The sequence below is a fragment of the Sipha flava genome, unplaced genomic scaffold, assembly GCF_003268045.1.
Source record: "Sipha flava isolate LNK unplaced genomic scaffold, YSA_version1 79_pilon_pilon, whole genome shotgun sequence".
Lineage (NCBI taxonomy): Eukaryota > Metazoa > Arthropoda > Insecta > Hemiptera > Aphididae > Sipha > Sipha flava.
Window position 1 is genome coordinate 1,022,761 of NW_020273620.1, and position 25,543 is coordinate 1,048,303.

General features: G+C 32.3%; 1 protein-coding gene across 2 annotated transcripts in view; it reads right to left on the reverse strand.

Moving 5' to 3' along the window:
• The window catches only part of LOC112692984, a 55,542-nt gene extending 31,210 nt beyond the window's left edge, over positions 1 to 24,332 (reverse strand). Inside the window, exons 1-3 of one of the 2 annotated variants that reach the window (XM_025567830.1) lie at positions 24,092 to 24,332; positions 23,784 to 23,886; positions 14,768 to 15,072 (exon numbers count right to left, since the gene is read on the reverse strand). In XM_025567830.1, the coding sequence (XP_025423615.1) occupies positions 14,768 to 15,032 (265 nt within the window). In that variant the 5' untranslated portion in view covers positions 15,033 to 15,072; positions 23,784 to 23,886; positions 24,092 to 24,332. Of the gene's footprint in view, positions 1 to 14,767; positions 15,073 to 23,783; positions 23,887 to 24,087 lie in introns of both variants that reach the window. The other variant, XM_025567831.1, reaches the window with a different exon arrangement.
• Between the last annotated feature and the right edge of the window lie 1,211 nt (positions 24,333 to 25,543).

Here is a 25,543-nt window from a genome sequence, read left to right on the forward strand (position 1 = left end):
CATCAAATAAAAAAAAAAAATAACGTTTTTTTTTTTATTCATTCGGTATTATGGTCGTTTTTGTCGTAATTGGTTTTTATTCACTGCAGTCAGATATTTTATGCCGTACACGTTATTCGCCCGTACTAATAGTATATCGAATTTAGATTTTATACTCGTGGAAATAACAAAACCAGAAATACTATATTACGTTACGTAACACGCGTGTGCATGGCGTCTAGCTGTTATTTCTAATTAATATATACGTTTAATTAATTCCATCCGACCACGATTTATAATAATATATAATACGGTCTACCACAAAATTCAGTTACCACTAGTACCGCTTGTGTCAAACTACGACGATGCACGAAGCCGCAAGTTAAACTACTTGGGGGCATTGCAGCTTTCGCGACACGCTAATGTTACCGCATTCATAACGGACACTGAAAAATATCTGACGGGATTTGGAATTCGATAAAGTTTCACGCCGGATACAAACAAGGTGACCTACGAACGTTTTTACATACGTCTACAACGCGTAACTACATATTATACTGTTCGTATATATAAAACACCATGACTTTCAAACGGACTAGATGATATCGCTTAAAACGTTTGAAAGAAAACGATAATGTTTTTCGATTTTCAAAATCCTATTTTCGATTTTTTCCCTCTACGTTTTGACAAACGATACACCTACGTAACATACGTATGAATGTAATAGCAGCCGTAAGGCGCGTTTACATACGCCTATTGTTACTATTATTACAGAATACGGATCTTTGTTCGATAACAGTCGCGTATCGTTTTATTTAAGGGTCGTGCATTATTGTTTGTTTATTATCCATCTACCTGTTTAGAACAGCAAGAATAAACATCTGCAATATATATATGCAACATATATCATCAAATGTTATCATATTTTGTGTTACCGTAGTAAAATTTTACATATATCGTCTGAATCAACTGATATTCATGCAAAAAGTGCCAGTACGTATGCGTTGTGTTATCTATTTATAAATAGATTTTGTGATAAAAAATGTGTTTAAATAATAATTATAAACTCAAACTAGTATTGTTTTAACACGAAAAACTTGCTATCGTTTTTCAAAAATACTTTTATTCTGAACTCTAAAATCAAAACATTAAACCAAATCACGCTATTTGTTCAAATTAATTACTTCGGCTTGATAAAAATGAACTTCGACGTACATGGTCACAGTAGTAAAGAACGGGGAGAATATAATAATGATAAAATCACTAATTGATTTAGGAATATAAAAAAAAAATACAAAGCAATAGCTATTATCCTCGGAGTACAACCGATGTGAATGAATAAAATAGTTCTTTAATAAATATTAATTGAAACCGCACTGAATGAAAACGCGGATAATACGAGTAAAGCTGATGTACGTGTATCTACTAGTCGATGTTCGTAAGACGTTCTCGCCGCGGTATCATTGTCGTTGTACACGCGAATTTCGCAACAGCAAGAAACAAAAAAAATCAGCTACTTGATTGACGACCATCGGTACACTATTGACAGTGTAATTATGAATAATAATAATATACGGAGTGCATAATGCGCATAGTAACGATGTATAAGAGTGTACACATAATATTATAATGCGTGTATCTCGACGGATAGTAGCTCGTTATTTTTTATTTAATTCTTTCTTTATTTTTTACTTTTTTTATCAGCACTGTTGTTTCAGCGACACGCAACGACAATAATCGGCAATATCATTGGCGTTTCGTCGTCACCGTCAGCGTTTATCTACAAATAAACCCATCCCCATCTCGTCCGTCAATCGACTGTTTATTGGGCTTATCGTCACTGGTTCTAGTTAAAGTCTCTTGGCGGTTGTCGTGTGCGCAAACACGAAGCGGCTTTAAATCGACCGAACCTCATTGCAGAATCCATATCGCGATACATTATTATTAATAGTGTGCGGCGCGTATAGAAGCGCAAGATACGAGCCGCAAAGAAAATAACAATATATTATATACATATAATATATGATGTATACATACATTACTTAACACAGGGTGGCCCCTCGTGGTTCATCTATTTTCTAGCATTGGTTAACATTATACAATTTTTTAAAAAATTGAGAAAATACGATAATTCACCCTGTATATTATAGCGAAATAATTCATTGTAACATATAATGTATACTAATCAGACTAAAGCGGTATTAAAACATTAATGACTATACTGTCTATTATACGAAGTAGTATGGTTTTTAAAATTATTTTTAAATACCTATAGCTTGTTTTCACACACAGTCTAATTAGTATATAATAATGAAATTTAAGTTTGTATTGTCGACTAAACGGTAACGGGTATCGAGATCTTCTCTGAAAAAAAAAAAAAGAAACGCTTAAGTGTACGTGTATAAACGTTTAATCTCCGTCATAGAAGGTTTTATTACTGAATGGTCACCCTTCTCTTATATTCACTTGTTTCTAAATTATTTTATCTTATTGTCTTATTGTGCATATAGCAAGGATTGTTCATTTTCTTAATAAAAATACGAATATATATTCAGTCATATGATAGAAGTTAAGGAAAATAGAGTGAAAAATCACCCCACTTATAAGTTACAATAGACTAGATATTGAAAAAATGTAATTATAACATTGATATACATCACTGAATGTAATCATTGGCAAATTGGAAAAAATTATGAAATCGTCCTTAGTTTATATGAGTATACTTAAATTGTATATAATATATATTTCATATCATTGTTGCAATAATATAATCTTTACGTGATAAGTGTATCATTTAAATTCGTCATAATCGGTTCGATTACTTATAATGCTCAATTCGAATAATATTCTATTTCGTTTAAAATTAATAAAATATTTATGTATACGAATATGTATAACTGGTAATTATTATATTATAATATAATATTAAAAAATCGTGTTTTTAAATTCTTTATCTAAATAAAATGAATGACATAAAGAATCCGAACGTAGAAAGGGTGTCATTATATGAATTGTATAGATTATTTCTTTGAATAATAATAGTATTGCATTTTTTATTTAATTTTAATAATGTGGTTTACATTTAAATGATAACGTAAATTATGTACGTCTAATATTTTATCATGAATATGAATACAAAAAGTAATTATTGAAAAACAATATTAAACAAGTGTAAAGTAATTTACGAATGAAAAATATTACATATAATATTATATTTAAAATGATTATACTCTACAATTTTGATTATTATTTTCTAAAACGCTACAAAAATATAGAAAAAAGTGTTTTTTCTCCGTTTTATATGAATTTGATTACAAATAAATCGAAAATTGAATAAAGTATTGCTATTGTTTATTGCAAATTAAATATTTGTCTATTCTAATATCTTCTCATATTTTTATGGCAATAAAATTGTATCATATAAAACCTTTGGATGGTAGATCATTACAAGGAATTTAAATATGTTCTTAATTGAGGGACCGTTTGCTACTGAGAAAATAAACTTTTCGTAATTTATATATGTGTTATTCTGAGAAATTTAAAAATATTTATTATTCAGAATGTGTTTTAAAAGTTGTGCATTAATTGAAATTTTTCTATACCAGAGGTTTACATTTTTGGAGGGCCACAATGGGAATTATAAACATTTTCGGAGACCATCAAAATTCAAAACAAATGATTTAAACATATTATATTATAATGGAAAATTGTTTCGACAAATTATTTATGTGAAGTCTCATAATGACGTTTAATATTGTAAACATCATGCAAATCAAACAAGCAAGGCAGCGGTCCGGTAAAATAAAACAGTATAATTCCATCCACCCAGGCAAAAGCTGTCTGTTTTCAAATTCAACTTATTTTTTTCTTATCCATAATCAAATAATAAGAAAATAAACACGAATATAAGTTAACACGAAGCAAGGAACTACGTAATTACAATATAAATTGAATTAACGCCGGTTGGCAGTAATTGACAGACTGACGTCGATGTGTAATCGACTCATTTATACAATTCCGTAGACAGAAACTTATTCAAATTTTAACCCTTTTGTTCATTGGATTATTTTTTTTTTTTCAAAATTTGTATTTGTGTAGGTCTATAAAACACATATACCAAATTTAAGAAGTAAATATGAAAAATTGACTTATTTATACACCATAAAATATAAAATCCTTCTATAAGTATGTCAGGAAGAAACAATATCAACACATACAAATTATTTGGAATAGAAATTAGTTTTTTATTGCTATCAAAATGACTTATACTTGTATGTAAATTAAAATTCTTAAAAATTGTACACATAAAATTTTCTTAAAACATTTTTATTTTTAACAAATTCTTATACAAAAGGTCTTGCTTATCACCTAGAAAAAACTTATTGCACTAAGCATTTCTCCACGTTAATTAAATCTCCACAGAGTTTCTCTATCAAAGCTAGTAAATCTAGTTGATTTTTGTAAGTTATTCCAAAATTGTTTGCATCAAGTTTGTACTCAGACAATAACAAAACACAAGATTAAACGTATACTTGATAGTATGATAACATAGTATAGCAATAGAACAGAACGACACCTTTGGTTCCTAACTAACTTGTGGAAGTATTATAATTTATCAAACAAAAAGCCGGGTAAACAACTGACAGAAGTTGCTAAGACATATCTACTGGTGTGAAAACATGTACAAATACCATATGAACTGGAAAAAAAAATTCTAGAATTTTATTTTCAGATTCATTGATACAACGGCCAAGGGCGTATTTGAATTGAGCCTATGAGGGGAGGGTGAAACTAATTTTTTTTCAATACAAATTTAAAAATAATTTACAGTTCATTACCTACAGCTCATATTTTTATTATAATAATGACATATTATAATGATAGACTAGAAATTTATATTCTTAATTATTTATACATTACATTTTTTAAGTAAATCAATGTATTATATTTAACAAAAATACGAGCCATGGGGGGCGAATGCCCCTCCCCCCTCTAAAATATGCCCTTGACAATGGCAAACTCAAATAAGTTGTAAAATAGTAAGAATAATGAAAATAGGTGTACGTAAACAAACCATAATTTCCAAATGAAATTGATTATGAACATATTGTGTTGAGTATTTTTATTGTTTCTTAACACGTGTGTTTGAGTACAATTTTGATAATGATAACATATTATTTATATTATATTTTATTTCCTTAACTCTAATCCTCGGAGGAGTATGTCAGTACTGAACAGGTTGATTTATTAGCGATAAAATATGTTTGTGCACTAGTTTATTTACTTCCTGCGGTGAAATTTATAATCGATGTTTCCTTGCTTGCTGTTCGATTTTTGATCTCGTGCCGCCATTTGGTAATCGCTGCTTTATATTATTGAAAAAAATATTGCCGTATTATGTTAACATATATAGTGTTTCAGTATAATTTCTACTATTTAGAACCTCATTACTATGATACGTGCACTTTAATTTTCTGGTTTGACAATCTCAAATTAGTAATGTGTACAGTAATTCATAATTTAGGTATTTTATAAGATCATAAAGGAAAGCCAACACTTCCTTTCCGTTATTGTAAATTGACTCTCGGATATTCTTAAATTTCCATTTTTTCTATACTTTTAATTACCTTCACTTTTTCAACTCTCTAACGAAATATATCATTTAGATTTTCTTGTTTTAATTATTCGATTTTTGCGAACTTCATTATCTCTTTTATCTATATTGATTAATCTATTTCATGCAACTCATCAGCGATGTACACGGTAGGTAAGTTTATTAATTTTATTGCGTCGTTTTATTATGTGTATACATATATATATATATATACAATCATCATTAATATCTCGTCTATGAATTTTTCTTTTTCTTTTACTATACTATTTATTTAATTTACATAATAATCAAGCTGTAATACACGATTTAATATTTTTTCAATGATGAATCGTAAATTTATATTTTTTCCTGGGATATGCGTGTATTAGATTCCAAACAACACTATTTAACTACGGTGTATATTTTAATTTTCCTGTGAACAATGTGAGTGATTTCAATGAAAGTAATCACTGTTATACTGCAATTTACAAAAGGTATGACTTATTAAATCTACCACCGGCGTACAATCAATTGTAAAAACATTATTTTTATTATAATATTTCTATAGCCGTGTTAAACTCGATATATTACTGTTGTAAAGATTACATTTATAGTAATTTTTTTAAACATCGTCGAATTTATGGTAAGTTCGATAGCCGTTTTGAGAGTACTCCGAAGCGTCAACGAATTTAGGGTGATGACGGTAGTGTGTAAGATGTTCGTTACAAAAGTAATAACTCCTTTACTCGTTTACAATATACGTTCGATTTTTTGAACATTTAATTATAATATAATAATCCACCAACCACTCCGGTAGAGCACAATATCGGTATGCGAAACGACTACCTACACACGAATTGGTGAAGTACTCAATGGTCACCATTCATTTTCAGAGCTACGACCCATCTAAATGTTGTCTAAAAATGTATACACCGGACAACACATTGAACCAAATACAAACGGAACATAAAGCAGCACATAAATATTTGATATTAAGTGCATTTTTTCATGTCACATTATCCTCGTGAACACGGTTCACGTTTAATAAAACCGAAGGGACTGTTGTACGCGCATGTATACTTTAAAAAGACTACGACGACAATAGTATTATGCATTGCATATTATGGGAACGTAGTATATAGTATATATTATATGTGTGTATAATATACTGTTCTCGATAAAAGTGTGTTTATTTCTCGTCGCAGACAATCGAAATACGAGTAGTTTATTTTACCGTAGGCATTGCAGTAAGACGTACTCGTTCACTTGAATGATCCTCAATCGGCGGCGGTAAACGATGTCGCCACTCTTTACTCGACTGTCAATTCAATTCCCTCCCCCACACACCACCCCTCGAAGCGACCACCATAGTATACTTCGTTTAAAAAATAAATACAACAGTCGCTGCTGCTAGCGACTAATCATCGATTACCACTGCCGCCCGCCCGTCACGATATTCGTCTATCTTCTCTTTTTTTTTTTTATTATACGTGTACGTATGTATAGTAAGTACGTAAGTGTGTCGCACACACGTGCGCGAACGATATGCGGGTTGCCTACACGCACCGCTAAACCGTCGTCGTCGCATCCGACTCCGCCACCAGTAGCCCGTAGAATATAAATTTTACAGTCCGCGGTGGTGGTGCGTCTATGCGGGCTATCGAACTCTTGCTCTCATTGAGCGACATTTCGCACTAATTCACCGGCCGTCGCGCGGTAAATCCTTATTATTCGTTCCACCGTTGTTTCTAGACGGGTTTCGTTACGGCGGCTGCGGCGATGGGTACAAAAACAAAAAACCACCACCCCCTCAACACGTTCAACACCGCGATATCATAAATATCTCGCGAGATGTCTGGTCGTGACGGCGAGGCTGAGCAAGAAGGGGGAAAAAAAAAACCAATCAACGCGCCCCCGGTGATCGGTGGTAGACGTGAAGTTTCGGAGCGGACGCGGTTTCCGGCCAAAGCGCCGCACACAGCTACGGACTATATTACGCACGTGTATGCGCGTACAACGTTTCTTACGACCGGACATTATTATTATTACGGAACTCTGCGGCGGTGCGTGTACATAGTTTCCGCCGCGGTTTTCGGAAGTTTCGATTTTTTGTCAGTTCCGCGTGTTCCCGTAACAAACCGTCGACTGTACTCCGTATTATTATTATTATTATTATACTACGTAGTGTGCAGTTAAACTGTCGAAACAATCAGCGGTCTAACAAACCGCTCTTATTCCGAACACGGCTTTCGAGGTGGCAAATAGTCACCGTACACAGCGATGTCGTTTTTGCAGCAGTTAACCTCCGTGCGCGTGCGCCACGAGAAACGAAAAGTTTTCTTTGCTTTCCTTCCACCCTTCCTGCAACTCGCTGCTTCCGCGAGCCCCGCCGTTGCACCACCGTGCCACCACATCGTGAATACTAAAACGTCACCATCATCACTGCCGTATGAATATGAAAACTTCACACACAAAACAAACAATAACCGAGTAAATACGGGAAAACAGTCCTATTTTTTTTTTTTGGTATACTCTTCTCTCGCCGTCGGACATAGTTGACTAAATCGTGATAATTTAAACGACGCGGCGCGGGCGGCCGTCGGGTTTTAATTTACCTCGAGCGACAACTCGCATAGCAGCAGCAGCAGTTCTTATTGTAATTTATTTTAATTTTTTTTTTTTGTTTTTTTTTTCAACAACAAACGTTCACCGCCGGTGGTGATGGTGAATTCACATATTATTTCTTTTTTCGTGCATCACCGGTTAAACATGTTCCCGCGCGTACGTTTTCCACGTACGCACTAGTGCGTTCCGCGCGCATACCGCATTAGCGTCGGGCCCCGGAATCGAGGTGGCGACGGGGGCGGGCAGGACTCGGCAATCAAACGGCCGCCGTCGACGGTGATGTAGATCGACGTAAACTAACCTCTCCGCCGCTCCGACCGTCGCCGCCCGTTCCCCTCGTCGTCGGCGGCGGCGGCCGCGTATACATAACGTTGTCGCCTACGTTTGATTTGATCTCCGCCGCCACGTGTGTGCAGCAGCGCACGCACATGAATATGTTACATTATGTATACACGCGAAACGCTAAACGTGTTTACTCCGTTCGGTTCGTCACCGCTACCGCCACCGCCTCCGGTAGTTTTACCATTATTCTAGTAGTTTACGATGCACACGACAGCGGTTCGTTTAACAAACAATAATCCGTTTATTTTTCATCGCGCGCGCGCCCGCGCCCCCGTACCCGCCACGTGCGCGATATTATAACGTCGTATTGACTTCTTCCGTCGTCCCACTACGGTACACATGTACATGTGCTATCGCGCGAGATTTCCGTTACGGTGTTCGATACTTATGCACACCGTCTTACGTCATGCGGTGTACGATAAGCGACTTTGTGCACCGCGTAATGCGCTGTAAAACAAGATATTGTTCTGCCCGTGACCGTCCGTTTGTTTTACCGTGATTTCGCTCCACGCAGTGGCGTAGGAAGACTCGTTAGCGTCCCCCGGAAAAAGTTAACTTTCTAACCGATTCAAATCTGAAGTCGTGATATTTTTTTATTTTTTTTTAACCTTTAATTTCACTAATGTTTTTAAGTATACAATTTATACTACTCATAAGTTATCATTATCGCTTTACGACTGGCGAACTCATCGATAATGTCTTCGTATGAATTTTTTTTATTTAAATGTCCTGTTTTCATAATTTTATCATTAAATTCAAGCGTGTACAAACAGATAACGTCTGCGTATTTCAAAAAGTACAATGGAAGATTTTCGACTTAATTGCAGGATTAAAATACGACTTTTGCACGATTTTGCACCCCTTTACAATTCGCGCCCCTGGCGTAGGCACAGTGCGCCATACCTTTGCTACGCCACTGGATCCACGTCGAAACATTGATAACTTGTTCGCGACTTGATGAGAAAAACAATCTGTACAGATTTCGCAAATATATATGTTATTATTGAAACATTTATTCCGTCGGACACTCTTGCTTGTTGCTTTTGCGCACGTGTAATAATGTAGTAAAATATGCTGTCCACTACGATGTTTACTCCCTTCACGCGGTCCGGATTTTCTAACAGGTTGAATATCATATCTTTAAAGGAACGCGATACGACTATCAACTACTAATTAGTCGTCAAAGTTAATTGAAAAAATTGGTTTCACAACTATTGGTAGATATGTGAAATAAATGAATATCAACAATTGATAGCACTACGATAATACGACGTTTGCGCGTGTAGTTATTACACTATTATTAAATAAAATATGTGTATAATTATGCACGGCTTCAACAGTGTACATCTAAAGGGTATGCGCTGTTATGTTATATTCCCGTAGGTTTGCTAATTTAATGCGAGTATCAAGTATAAGAACAGCAGGAACGCCGCATGTTATTACACACACACACATATATATATATAAATATATGTATATACGTACTAGGTTGAAAGACAAATGTGAAAACAAATTATTTTCAAAAGATATTTGTATAAGCCTTTGTGCTATGTTTTTTATTGCGAGATTTTGGAAATCCGGTATTATGTTTTTAGTTTTTACGAACAGAGAGATTATAAATTGAACTCTAAATGTTTAGAGTTTTTATATAGTATAATAATAATTTATAATTATGCATATACGATAAAATCGTTAACATTTTTACGTTCTCTGAGATATCCTGTGCAAAAGCTGGCTACTGAAGTAAAAAAATCACAAAAACATTGAAATAGTTTCCATTTATTATTTGTAATGTATTTATCATGTAATGAAGTTATCGATTTTGATTTTAATTTTGATTGTTTGTATAAATCAAAATTATGTATATTTAATTAATTGTATTTTGCTAACTGTATGTCTGTTATCATATAAAATAATTTTATAATAATTATTAAACCACTGTACTTTTACCCTCTGCGGGTGTTAATTAATAATTCAATAAAATAATAGAATTATGTAACTGAACACCTTTAATATTAGTAAATTCTTTTATTGCATATTTATATCATATGTGATGAAAAAATATATTAATCAATGCGTATTGTAGATACCAGAAAATTTAATATAATTCCAATAAAACTTCAAAGAAAAGCTAAAAGTAAATTTTAAAATGAAAATGTATGATATTTATTTACTATACATTTATCTTATTTCGGATATAATAAGATGTATAGAGTTTAATGATAGTTTTTTTTTCTTGCTTTATCTATAATATGTATTTTAAGTCATTAACGTCAAAAGTTTATATAAATATTGAGGTTTATTTTGTTGTAAAAAATATTTTAAAATATTGGTGAACTACGACTTTCAGTACATAGGATGGTAGTTTTATATTTATTGTATAGGTATTAAACTAATAACATTGGGAAAAAAAAGAATCAGAATAATTGATTTGCCATACGGCATATACTATAAATATTTCGCATCAAATGTCAATGCGTGAAATATATGGTGTATAAAATAATATGTTAATTTATTGTATAATGAATCAATTATCATATACTGACTCATCACTTTTCCACCACTATTACATTTTATATAGGTTGGCAAAAAATTGCAGAGCACGAGAACATTTGTTACATTTATATTTGATGAATGGAATCGTAAGTTTAGTCAGAACATCTGGCTGCAACTTGTTTGCGCACAATCTACCATTTTTACCTGAAATAGCGTAACTAGTTTGCGCACAATCTAATATTTTTATTTTATTTTTACCTGAAACGGAACTTTCCATTAGGACTTCGCTTGATTATAAGTTATAATTATTTTTCAATACATCAGGCGATTATCACAGCGCAAATTTAGTCTAATGAGACAATTTTCAGCAAGCAGAACGTATTGTACAACTTAATATTTATAATTTTTATCATGGATTTCGTATTAAGTGATGTGTTTGAATCGCGTCGTGGTAATAAATTGTAAGTATAAACCAGAATCGCTCGAAGTTCTAGTTTAGAGTTTATAACAATATATAATACAAATATATTTATGTTTTTAATTAAATTATCCATTTGACTATTCCTAAAATAAGTAAAACACACTTTATGTAGAGTATCGCATTAATGTTTCTATTTAACCAATTTTTTACGTATTTAATAATTCACGTCTATCGTCGTTTTATTCAATAATTACCAATACTGCTCTTGAAGAATATTTACTCAGTTATAATAATGAGTGTAATGAGTGTGTATATGTATATATTTATAATACGAGTATATATATTGTTTTTCTTAAATAAATTATCTATTAATCACTAAAAACTGAGTTCAATAATTAGTGCCAGATCTAAGGGGATAAGAGGGTTTGCTTGCCTCAATCGCTATATGTATGAGGGCGCTCTTAAGTTTATGAAAATAAAAAGAGTCATGAATATACTCCGTAATTCCACCTAAATAAGGGCGTTACATTTCTATTAGCCTCGGGCGTCAGTTTTTCTTGATCCGGCAATGTCAATCATTATGTTAGAAATTATATGTCCATCGTAATTATTAAAATCTAAGAAATCTATTGAAAAATTATTCTATTTAATCAATAAACTTAAAATGCTTGGTTTAATTCGAACTTAACAATCATTTTAAACGTGAATTTCGGACAGTATCGTTAATAATTAAATATTTTAATGCATTCTAATGGTGTTTTATCTGACCTGTGAACAAGGATGTCCATCATATAAAATCCATTGGAAGGACATGTGTGATCGGTTCCTTTCTGTCATTCGGTGATCTTTATTAACAGATTTATAATTAGTAGGATTCGGATTTCAATGCATTTGCATCTTTCTTTAGAATGTTTTACACAAAATGTTAATTAAATTTGACGTTTTTTACATTTTTTAGACATTATTGTCTTATTTCTCGTGTTATGACTTTAAAATTTGACTTCATTATACAACGTATGATAATATAAATTATTTTCATTTTGAGCTTTATAACATCAGGCAATCTGGTTTTAAATTAGACAAGACTGAAATTTATTTATATGTCAGACCAATCAATTAGTCAATTTAATTGCATACGAAATGTATTCGAGTATATTCTCTTATCGAGCTTTAATACTCGTACCATTGGGCCGTGTGGCCGATTGTCATATAGAATTTAGTCATGTTGCGTATTACGTCGAATATACTGCAGGTACGTTTCAGATACTACATATTTTACAAATGTTTGTGTTTTTTTTTTTTTTTTGTTACTAATTAAATTAAAATCTATTTAGTAAAACTGCTATTTGATTAGATCAAATTGGTCATTTTCAGTATAAAAACTTGTTGACAGACAATCGTCGATCATTTAAATTTCAAAATAGTAAAGAAGCTCTCATGATTCAATGTAATACAAATATAATCTGTGAAATAAAATTTTTCACTTTTATTTTTTATACTTGTAAAATTATAAATTATAAGCATACCTACACAATTTTAAAATGTTAAATTAATAATAACTAATAACTATATTATTATATTATTAATAATTAATTAATAATGATAATGAAATAAATGTAATGTTAAATGCATTTTTTAAAAGGTCATTTTTTTTTTTTTTGTATTTCTTTTAGAATTTTTATGTTCTAAATGGATTTTTTACAGGTCATTCTATTTTTTTCAGGGAATTGAAATCCAAATGTTAATAATTAGTATCTATGATTTCCAGAATTCGTTTACCCATGGTAAAGTTTTGTCCATAATAGATGAGATCAGATAACAAAATAAATGTAATATATATTTAATATAAATTAATAATTATAATATTTTATGTATAAATGTATAATAAATAGGAAAAACCAGGGGTGACATGGCCACCCTTGCTCCCTCCCCCCAATAAAGCGCTTGCCTGTGAAGTATTAATACTTCGGTTCTATGATAATACTTTGGTTGGCGCAATCATGTAGTGTAATGGTTAATATATTATTTTATAAAGTTTAATAAAAAAAAAAAAAATGTTTGATTTTTTTGATTTTGTTTTTATAATCTAGATATACTTTCACATAAACTGTAGTTTATGCGAAAAAAATAAAAAATATAAAATAATATATTGAGATAATGTGTATAACGTATAAAAAGTATATAACAAATTTTATAATCTCTATAAGTATTTATATTTTATTATATTAGTTCACAGCTACTTTTTAGAAAATACATTTACTACCAATTATATTTTTCTCAGAGTGTTATCTATTTGGATTTGGATATTATATTATTATCAAGTTATTACGAATTTGGCACCCATATAACTCATTTGATTAGAGATACCGATTTTCGATATTTATTGTTTTTCTTAGATTTCTATAAAGAATAATTTTATATTTACCGAATTTTTAAAAACAAAAGAATAATTTTACTTTTTATTTAATATTAATATTTTAGAAAGGGTTAATATCGGTGTACGCTGATGATAACCAAACTATATAACTATTTTGTTTTTGATATGAAACAACCCGAGGCTTTTTGTTTATAATGTAATTAAGTCTTTTTTTCTATTTTACGTTTATTACATATTATATGTATAAATAAAAGAAAAATAACTATTTTCGGTCATCAGTAAATCTGACAGACATATGGAACATTCGATCAAATTACTCATAGTTTCCTCCATATTATGCACTTATTTATTTTATACATATTTCCAGCCAGGAACGTCCGGACAAGAAGGCCAGTGGGGGCTATCACCCTTTCTGAGATTTTTCATGTCAATCACAAAATGTTTACAAATTTTATTTAATATATAAATGAATATTTAACAATTACTTTTTTATTAAGTTTCAGCACTTTACGTTTAAAGACATGGATTAGGAATAGGATGGTAAACGAACGACTGAGTAGTTGGGAGTTAATGAATATACACCACATTATGTATGATGAGAAAAAAAATGTTATCAACAAAATGATGATTCGATCAATTCATTTGCTTCTAACAAAAAGAGATTGTTATTACGTTTCGAATAAAATAATTAAATATGATGTACATTCGATCAAATAATTTGAATAGTGTGCTACCACTCTAGACAGAAGTGTTCTTTATTAATATTTAGCAGGTACACACTTCTAGAATCCGCAGTGCACACTTTGTGTCGGGGTTCACTAAAAGTATAATGGATGCACGTTGTATGCAAACGAAATCTCTGGTAAAGTTCATGAAAATAGAATTCGAGCGATCCTAAAAGCGCGTTATTACGGAATCTCACGGAACTGTTTACCTGGATCGTCCTGGTCCAGTTGGTCTTCGTGTTCTTGTTGTTGGAGGCCCCCGTTCCCGCCGTCGACGTCGTCACCGTCTTTGTAATCGTCTTCGCCGTCGCCGCGGTCGGAATCGTAATCCCGCGGTTCGTCCGCGTACGTTTCATGACCTCCTCGGCCACCTCCGCCGCCGGACGCGGCCACCGATCCCAGCAGCGGCCAGTCGATTTCCAACGCGAAACACGTCAAGAGCACCGCCGTCGCGGCCGTCGCAAAAATCATCATGACGCCGCGTTTATTTCGGCACCGTAATCGTCGTGGACACCTGCAATCAATACAACACGTGCACCCATATACTATCGCCGTATACACGTACACAATATCTCGTAGCGGTACGACGTGACATTACGTGCGGAGAAAAAAAAATTGTTCGAAACGCAATAACAAGCCGATTTTATCGGTAAACAACCGTTTTTTGGCCACTCGCCAACGACCCCCGCCGTCATTACGTTACGATAGGATCCCTCATCATGCCCCGGCTCCACCGCCGCGGCCATCCCCGGGTGCCCTGCCGTCATCACCGCCGCCGCCGCCGCCGCCGTCACGCAGCTTCTATCTAACCGGCGGCCCGACCGCCGGTACCCCGGGAGGCGGTGTGCGCGCGTGCGATTGCCGCGCGCGCGGCAGGTCATTAGCGGCGCGGGAGGCGTTTGGACCGGACATCGCAGAGGATATGAGTACGGGGCGACGCACCACACGCGCGCAACACTTCCGTGTTAAAACCGCTCTCGCGCTCCGACGCTATCAGCCATCCGTGTGCGGCGCGCACGAAATATATAACGGGGCATTAACGCGCGCCGCGGCCGCATTCGTTTGTGTTTTTGCGGATAGATACCGCGGGGCCGGTGTGCGACGGAGGCGCGAGCGCGTGTCGTACACGCATTGTGCACAGCATGTATAATGCCAAATGATTACCGCGCGAACGCGTCATCGCGATTGCGACATGTCACAGAGCCGCTGAGATATCCGCCGCGGCCACGGTTGCGGTGACTGACGGTGCGCGGGCATGAAATACGACCCGCTCGCGTCTACACGTGCACGTGCATTTCTTGTCCGCCGTTTTGCGTTCGACTCGCGGAACTTATTAAAACGCGTCGTCGGACGAGTTGACGATTTTATTTCCCTTCCGATCGCAATCGGTTCGATCGAACCGTTTTATTGGTGAACCGTTGGATGCAATCAAATCCGTTCACTCGCGATCCGTTTTTCTCTGCGTCTCACTTCGTTCTTTCGATGATTCCTTATCCCAACGTTTTCAGATTACGAACAGCGATAAATAACGCAGAACTATAATAATCATGGTGTACGCGTACGTGTAATCCTACGACTACGATCAACTAAAACGCTAGAATATTTATTTTTTGTTCCGTGCATTATCATCAAAATATACGTCTGCTGTTGCCGTTGTGTAATACGTGTTCAAACTGCACGTTTATGGAATTGTAATTCTATTACATGAATTCATAAGGATTGATAAAATTAAAGCATTTATTTATTTCTGAATATTATTGCATGAGCCATTAATTAAATATACATCATGTTGTAATTTTCTCAATCAAATTCAATTTTAATAAAGATTATTAAAAAAATGATTTTTAAAAATCAGTCGGTCTGTAGAACTTTCATGTTAGTTTAAAATTTATCTCAACTGGCTATAAATCATTATACCTATTTAAGATATGTACTAATTTTGTTGGCAATTTTGAAAAAAGTTTTTTAGATATAATAATATATTTAATGTTTTTTTACATTCTATCGTCAAATGGAAATTTATCTAATGTTTACTAACAAAAAATAAAGTACAGAACTATTAAGTGCCGTGGTTAGGTTAATACGGGATAAATGGGACACATTGTATATATTATAATATATATATATATATCAATTTATATTTATATATAAATACTAGATGACCCGACAAAAGTTGTTTTGTCATATAAATTTATTTTTAGAGAATATTTTGCTAAAAAATAAATAACTAATTTAATATAGGTGTGTAAGGATGTGGTATATAAGTGGAAGATGTTTAGAGTGCTGTGAACGGCGACGGAATATAAAAATGAAAAAATATCAAACTTTTATTTTTTTAATAATTTTTTAAAATTGATCCTTTAAAATTATAAATATCGCTAATTATGACGATATTAGTAAAAAACAATATTAATCCATTAATGCAACAGAGCGTACAATATATTTTTTTATCCCATTTTTCGCCTATACAAACAAACTGGATGGTTCGAGAACACCACGTATAATTGTCCGAGTGAAAAACATGATGTGCTCAAATCTAAGCCACAGACAGACATCGTTTGGCCTTGAGACTTATTGATAGTCATTGCAAATGCCAATCTAATTGGAAAATGAAGGCGTTTTAATTGTATTAGCACATCTGTGGGTATAATAGGGATTCGCGGTAATAATATATTCTCACCTCAGAATTTGCCATTTAAAATTATGGCTTTGATAACATTTTCCATTAATTTTTTTAATGACTAATCGCAGGCCGTTGCACAACCGTGGTGGGTTCAAATTACGAAGCAAAATAACCGGAGATCCAACCTTCAGTTGTAAATTATGCGGTGACATGTCTATTAAATCCAATGAGTTTAAAAACTCTGTTGGATAATTTACAGCATCGCAAACTGTATCAATAGATTTGTATAACACCAAGTCTCCTGGTAACAAATGTTGTATCTTGAGATTCAATTCGTTGACGTCCACATTTTTTGCTGCTAAAATTGCTCTTTCTGCCAGCTACTTATGATATGTGTATTGTCTGTGTAAATTGGGAAATATCTGGTCAATAAGACCATCTTGCGAATCAATGATTGTGCAGAAATCGGTCGGTAATTATATGCATCCCGTTTCATCTGTAGTATCTTTCTCATCACCGATTTTTAACAATTGTTTTGAGAATATTTCGCACGCAGCTTTTTTTGATTGAATCACAAGTATCGTAATCGTTCGCTCTTTATTTTTACATACATGTCGACCATGAATTGTTGACAAAGCTCACGACATCAACCGATATGCATAATAATTCTTCGAACTGAAATTCTTGATTGTTTTGGCACCTGTTGCGGAATCTTGTTATTTAATATTTATGCAATACCCATCATTTAATAACAAAAATAAAAATAATAGCTTTTAAATAGTTTTTAATAGTTTTTTAATAGTTTTTTCATAGTATCATTTAATAATTCATTTTCAATTGCGTAGATATCGAACGAGTCAAAAATTATTAAATTAAACTACAATTTATTAAACAATATCACTTAAGAGTATAAAAAATAGATAAAAACCTATTCGCAGACCTACCAAATGTATACACAAAATTTCATTAAAATTTGTTAAGCTGTTTTGGAGGAGTATAATCACAAAAACTGTGACACGATATTTGTATGTATATAGATATTACATATTTGTGTCAGCTGTATGTATAATAATAATGGTATATGTTTTCTGTATTCAGCAGTGAATTGTAAATTAGACATTCTTCCAAACAAGAAATACTATTGGTTTTATATTGAGTGTCCTCACTCCTCCGCTTGTAATAAAATGTTTTGCCTGAAAGCAGTCGTATTTTAAAAATGTCAAAACTCACGTCGAGTATGAAATGAAAGTCTAATGTGAATGCCTAAAGATGGCCGTCAACGAATCGACTAGGAACTCGGAATAATACTTTAAAAAAATTGATTTTATACAGACCATGATAAATGTTTGAAGAATACGGTTTTAGAATAAAATCATCACAAATCACTGTTATTAATTTGATTAGAAATTGATAATTAAATTCACAAACATTTTCCATAATAATAAAACTTATTATTTTATGAAAAATAAGCGAATTCGAATTAAAATTACATTAAGTTTAACACTTATACTTTTTACATAAATCATAACCATATTCCTATTTAAATAAAGTTACAGAGGTTTTAATTGAATGTTTATATTTATTGTAGTTTTATATAAACTTTATAAGTTCAATTATATTCGAAGAAAAAAAATCATTTTTAAGTTTTGCAATCTTGTCGGTAAAATAGGAAACAGCAATTCAACTCGGAATCGTTTTTATGATTCCATAATAATAGCTTTTAAATTAATAAGATAATATACCCCCTCCAAGGATTTTAATGCTGAAAAGATATTTGTTTCTTTTTTTTTAATCATTGCCTTTAATCATTGCCTCATTTTCTTTTTAGATTTATAAATTAAACCAAACATTTGAAATTAATTATTCTTAATTATTTTATTTTTATTCAAAAATGTGTATAAAGCTGTTTTATAATTGAAAAATTGAAAATTGAAAATTTTCAATAAAAATTGAAAATAATGAATATCATGTATATATTAGAGTATATTAATGTATACACAATTTAAATCATACCAACTAGTAGTCATCTTATCCGATAGGTATCAGTTAATATTTAATTAAGTTGGAATGGTTCTAAATGTATTCCAAAATAATATAATTTTGTATATTTTACCTCCCGAATTTCATTTTAGGGACTACAGTGTGTAAGATTAGTTTTATTACAATATTCGTTGCTGTGGTCGCTACCCCACATATACAGGCTCTCAGTACGATACCACCAAAATTCCACAACCACGTGAGCTGGTTTCCACTCCATCCTCCGACTCTATTGCATTTAATGTATTAATGTTTATAATAACAACTATAAAATAAGGTAAATAATATTAGTGATGGTCCCCCGAGAGTGCATGCGCGCTTCGTGGATTATGCGGTTGATACTCGTAATTATTATTGTTATATTATGCTTATGCTACTCTACCAAAGCAGCCATATTACGACTAAACCCCATATAACTTTATCCCGCCAACGTGAATTTGAACACGTCAATATTCTTCGGAGTGTATTTTTCGATTCATTATTACTTTGATTGAATGGTTAACTTGGTTTGAAAATAAAGGGAAGCATGACGTATATATCTTTTGATATTCGTATGTACGTATATAATGTTAATTGTATACATTTTCTAGGCGTTCGATGAAATTGAATTGGAGGGTAAGTTTACGGTGGCGTAGCAAAAAACCATAATATAATAATAACAATGATGGCAGTAGTAAAAAAAAGTACTAACAACAGTAGCAAAGGTAGTAAAATAATAATCGTAAACATAGTAGTACCATAGTAGGTCTTGTATATTCGGAGAGTGTGGTGAAAAGTAAAACAAAAAGAGGAATATAGACAATGGAGGTAACATTAGAGCAGAATAACCGTTATTCAAGTGAAAGTTTTTATATTTGTGACTAAGTCCAAGTTATACTAAAGGTTGTTACGTATTCGAATAATATAGTTAATATTAACAACTTACATGCAGGGGCACGTATTTATACGTTTCCCGCTTGTTGGCCTATGAAAAATTCCCACTCTTAATAACTAAAATATTAGACCAAGTTATAATTTATTTACTAAAAAATATATATTAATTAAGTAACAAATTGTATTTAAATAATAAAGCATAATTTCTTAAGAGTTAAACATTTTTATTAATAATTAATCATTGCATACAACAGATAAAATAAATTCTTCAAACTTGGATATGACAATTATTAATTATATCGGTCTATGTCGACCAGGGGTGGATTGGCCTATTGGGAAATCGGGAATCTTCCTGATGGGCCGGTCCTTGTTTGGGCCGCTCTATATTATTATATAATTACCAAAAAAAAGTTTTTTTTTATAAAATAAATGACAATCATTAAAAAAATAAATATATATTTAAAGATGCATAAAGATCAAAATTCAAGTTCAAGTTGGAACTGATTAATCATGTGACTTACCCAAAACTATTATAGTTATAACTATAGTAAAGTTATTGTAAATTTTACTAATTTAGGGGTGAAACTAAACAAATTTTGAAATTTATGCAAACATTTTTTGGGAGGGAGGATGGGTAAAATAGTTTAATTTGCAGTTCATGGGCCCGTTTGTTTCATATTTTCTGGGCCGAAAATAATTGTCAATCCACCCCTGATTTCGACAATTAATAGTAGCAAAAGTGTTTAAAAAGTGATCACAATTTTCAAAATAAAATTAATTTAACATGTCATTCTTTATTGATAACAATGCAAATTTTTTTAATTTTTCATCAGTGTGAAATGATCATAGATAGTCGAATAAAATATTAGTCAAATGACTAATTATACCACGTAGATTAACTAACTAGTCACGCAGTACTACTAAGTCGGTAAGAATTAGTAACTTCTGCCCATCACTAGTAGTCGCTATAATAAAATACTAAATGGAGTAGAAAAAGCTGTATTGTCAACAAAAATCTGTAAATTTGTGTTTAATTTTAAACAATTTGCAAATTATCACTTTATGGTTAGGCAATTGTTTTATATTGGTCACCGCTTAACAGCTTTCTACTTTTCATCACAAAAAAAAAAAAAAATATAGTAAAAATAATCAATAAATAACAATAAGTTAGTAAATAAAGTAAAAAGGAAACGATTTACGTACAATAGATTTACACACTCGGTATCGTACACAGAGACTGAATTCAGAATAATTCTTTATTGCTAGATATTTTATTTATTAAAATCATCGATAACGATTTCTTTCATAAACATCTTATACACATAAAAGACGATAAGAAATTCTGAAAATAAATATCTTGTTAACTGTTAGTGGGGTAAGCTATTGTCTACTATTTTTTTCATATAGAAGTATATATAATATATTTTACAATATCAGAAAACCTAAAAACGTATATAAATATAATAATACGTAATACCGTAAAACGTATAACTTTCAAAAATTTGTCGTCCTTCAACATTTCCGCTATAGGCACGTGCCTATATCCTGCATCTAAATAAGCCACTGCTTACATAAGTTATAGTATACATAAGTTATAGTATCTTTAATTGAAATTTGTATGCTATTTAAGTACATAATGAGTGCGTCACTAAAAACTTAAAAACTGAAAACATTCACAGTACATTTTTCTGTCTTATTTGTATAGCATCACATTTTAAACGAAAATAAGTTTTACTCTTGATAATATTGTACATATTTAAATTGTATAGTGATTTAATGAAAACTAGTCATTAATAATTTATAATTATATCACCGTAGACAAAATTAATACAAACGTTTTATAATTACAATAATATTTTATATTTTGTTTGCCCGTTTTCCAAAGTAAATACATCTAAAATTCTAAACTAAAATAATACTATTTGCAAAATAAATTATAATTTTATATTAAGCAAATATCTATTTTTACTATTTGACTACCATTATCTATTTCCGAACTCCAGAACCAGATCATTTAGTAAATCCACAAGTTTCATAAAAAACTATATAATCTTTTATTAATAAACAGTATGATAATAAATCTATTATAAACTCTAAATCTAATGAAATGTTTGAAAGGCAAATCAAAATTATTTAAATTGGCATGAATATGAAACAACTAAACAAGAAGACACGGAATATTTAACCATAACATTATACTAAAATAGAAAAACAGTAGGGAAAATGCCTTATAAATTTAAGCAGGGGAACTCACAAGTTGTTAAAAATTGAAATAATGTATAAATGGATCTCCAAGTAGGGTTTAAACAAGATATATTATATTACTTCTTATATGAAAAACCCTTTTATATTTTGTTACCTAATAACGGCTTGAGGTATTCATTTCTTAACAGAATTTTGTATCTCATCTGCTACTATTTTGCACATTTAAACAAAAAAAATCAACAAAATGATGTTCTGACTACAATAAAAAAAAAAAATCACAATAAGTTATACGTGTTTGATTTCAATGAACATTTACATTTTTAGAGCATAAAATATACTGCGTTTTAACCAAATATATTTTAATTTATGTGCTTTTGTACGTTGTTTAATGAATTAATATCATTATTATTATTATCAAAAAACAAATTTAAAACATTGTTATTGCAATGAAAAAATTTAATTTAATTCCTAATACCCAAATTCATCTGAAAAATTTGTTTTTTTCTTTAAAATGTTCTTGGTAAATAATATGATTATACTTATTTCATTAAAAACTTTCATTCTTCTTAAATAATAAATACTTTATTATTACGACCAATTCAATATTCACTTCACTTATTTACTTTCAAATGTTAATAATTAAGGTGAAATGTAAATTAAATATTAATTTAACAGGTACTTTGTAATATAATAGGAAAATCCCCAACATTTACACGATTCAATATCAACCTTAATATTATTTTTAGGAGATATAAGACAGGAGAGGATTCAATTATGACGGTCAAATGATTATTATTATATTTGTCTATAAGTTAACGTTGTAACTAGGTATTTATTTATACCATCACGAATAAAATATTATACTGACCTCCTCCACTGTTATTTTATTATAAGGTAGCTAGTAATAGCCACGTCCCGGACGTTGCGATGTCGAGACCGGGAATACTACAAAAGAGAATAATATAGTAGCTGTAATACGAATACGTCGCTAGCCTCCTTTTATTTATTTTACTTTTGATTTTTATTTCTTTCTCTTTTTTTCTTCTTCTTTTTGCGGGAGCGTGCGCTTTTATTATTATTATTATTATTATTTATATATATATAAATAGTAGGATGCAGCGGGAAATACAGTAGTAATAATAACAAGTGCGAATCTCTACTGCGTGTTTCCGTCGTTGCAACGATAATAGTAATAGTAAAGAAATAAAAGAAAAAAAGTTTAAAAGAAAAATAATAATAAAAAAGTTTTTATTATTTTTATTTATTTTTTTTACGTGTCTAAGTATAAGGTACAACACGTAGCAACAGTAATCGGCGCGCGGCAGTCTTTGGCCGGTAGTAAACGTAGTCTTCAACGGTGTGTGTAAAAATCAAAAGCAGAAAAACTCTATTAGCCTACTACCCGTGTTTGATAAATATTTACACACGTGTAAGTGAGCGTATATGAAAGCGATCAAGTATAATAACGTATATAATATTGAACTCACTTTAACTACTGGTGTGCACGGACTAATGATGACGTTAATCTCGTATGATTTCTCCACGAGGTCGTCCGTCCGCTTCGATCATTTCGTCTTTCGTGCATGAAATCTAAAATAACACATCGATCACGTCAGAACATTATTACTTCCATCGTTGGTGTTTTTCTATTTTATTTTGTTATTAAGTATTGGTTGATTATTATTTTTTTTTTTTTTCACTAGTCTAAGGTTTCATCGACTATCATCCAAGTTGATTTACCCCCGTGAGTGGTGTACCTATGTACTAAAGTTTTTTTCTATACACACGTACGTACATGCCACGTAGTTATTCGATCTGCCAACGAGACGTGCACGATAGAGTAAATGCATACGATATTTATATATTATTTTAATTCGACCGACGCAATGATAACGTTATACACGAGAGACGATATCGTTTGCTGGACGAAGTCGACGAGTGGGTGCAACGTCAGATTGTTCTCGTAACACGCGCGCAACACCACACGGCTTCGTGGAGGAACATCGCGGATACCTGCAGGCTGTGCGGACGGACCATTGGAGGGAACTGACGGCGACGAGGACTGCGATCGCGGACACGACGACGACGCTGCCGCCTCCCGGCGTTGGCAACACAACCACCGGGGACGCCACCCCGCCGAACGTTATCGTCACCGCGGCCCTGCTGGTCGGTCTCCGCCGAAGGATTCGCCGCTTCAACCGTCGGCGATATGGACTTAGCCACGTGCTGAAGGGGGCTATATAAACGGCGTGCAGTTATAATCGTAATGTTACACGTGTGCAACGACCAACAACCGTACAATAAGCTTTCGGATTTCACGCGACCGTTGTTTATTAGGACTGTTGCTGTGCGCTATTTTGGACGTACTATTATGCTCGTTGATTGACGGGTGTTGCGCGACAAACGAAGGTAACGTTTCAGGTGCACACGATTAGACGAGATTTAAGACTTGGTTTGTAAAAGGGCTACAGACCCTTTATGTTACTATTAACATATGGCATCTTATTGAAGAATACTATCAACGGTAGTAATTATTTAGCACAAGTTATACGAATAATTATAGTATATTAATGACTAGTACGGTAATAGTAAATTAATAACCAAGTACTGAAGAATTTAGTAACTATTGAGTGGTTTCATAGGCAAATGTTCAAGATTTCTAGACCCCTTAAATTGTACTATAACGTTATACCGTCAAGCGGACTAAAAATAATCTGCGAGTTCAGATAACCGTTAAGATTATTCGGGAAGAATTTAATTCACATATACTTGGGAAGTTAATGTCCCATAGTGTTCATTGTCCATAAATATATCTAAATTTTGGTACAAACCACTCGGATGCAATCACAAACTTCTAACCGACAATACGTGACCAGGACCGTAACGATTGCGAGGCTGGTTTGCAAACTGCAAGCTTTTTTACGAGGCTTAAAATTGTTGTTCAACAAGTTATATTATAAGTGTCACGAATGTCTAAAACGGATGATAAATACTTTAAAGACAGTAGTTTAATTTTTTTTTTTTTTTAATACATTTTTACAATCTTCAAAACTAGAATAATGCATATCTATGCGTATAATAATAGGTACTTTATAATGGGCTTATTTACTAAATTAGTTTTTTTTCGTCGATAGCCGCCTCTATATATTTATTTATTATTACATTTTTCTGGAATATTGTTAGGACCTAAATCGGTTTGAAGATCTAGGGGTAGTTACGTGATGTGGTGCTCATACATATTAAGTCA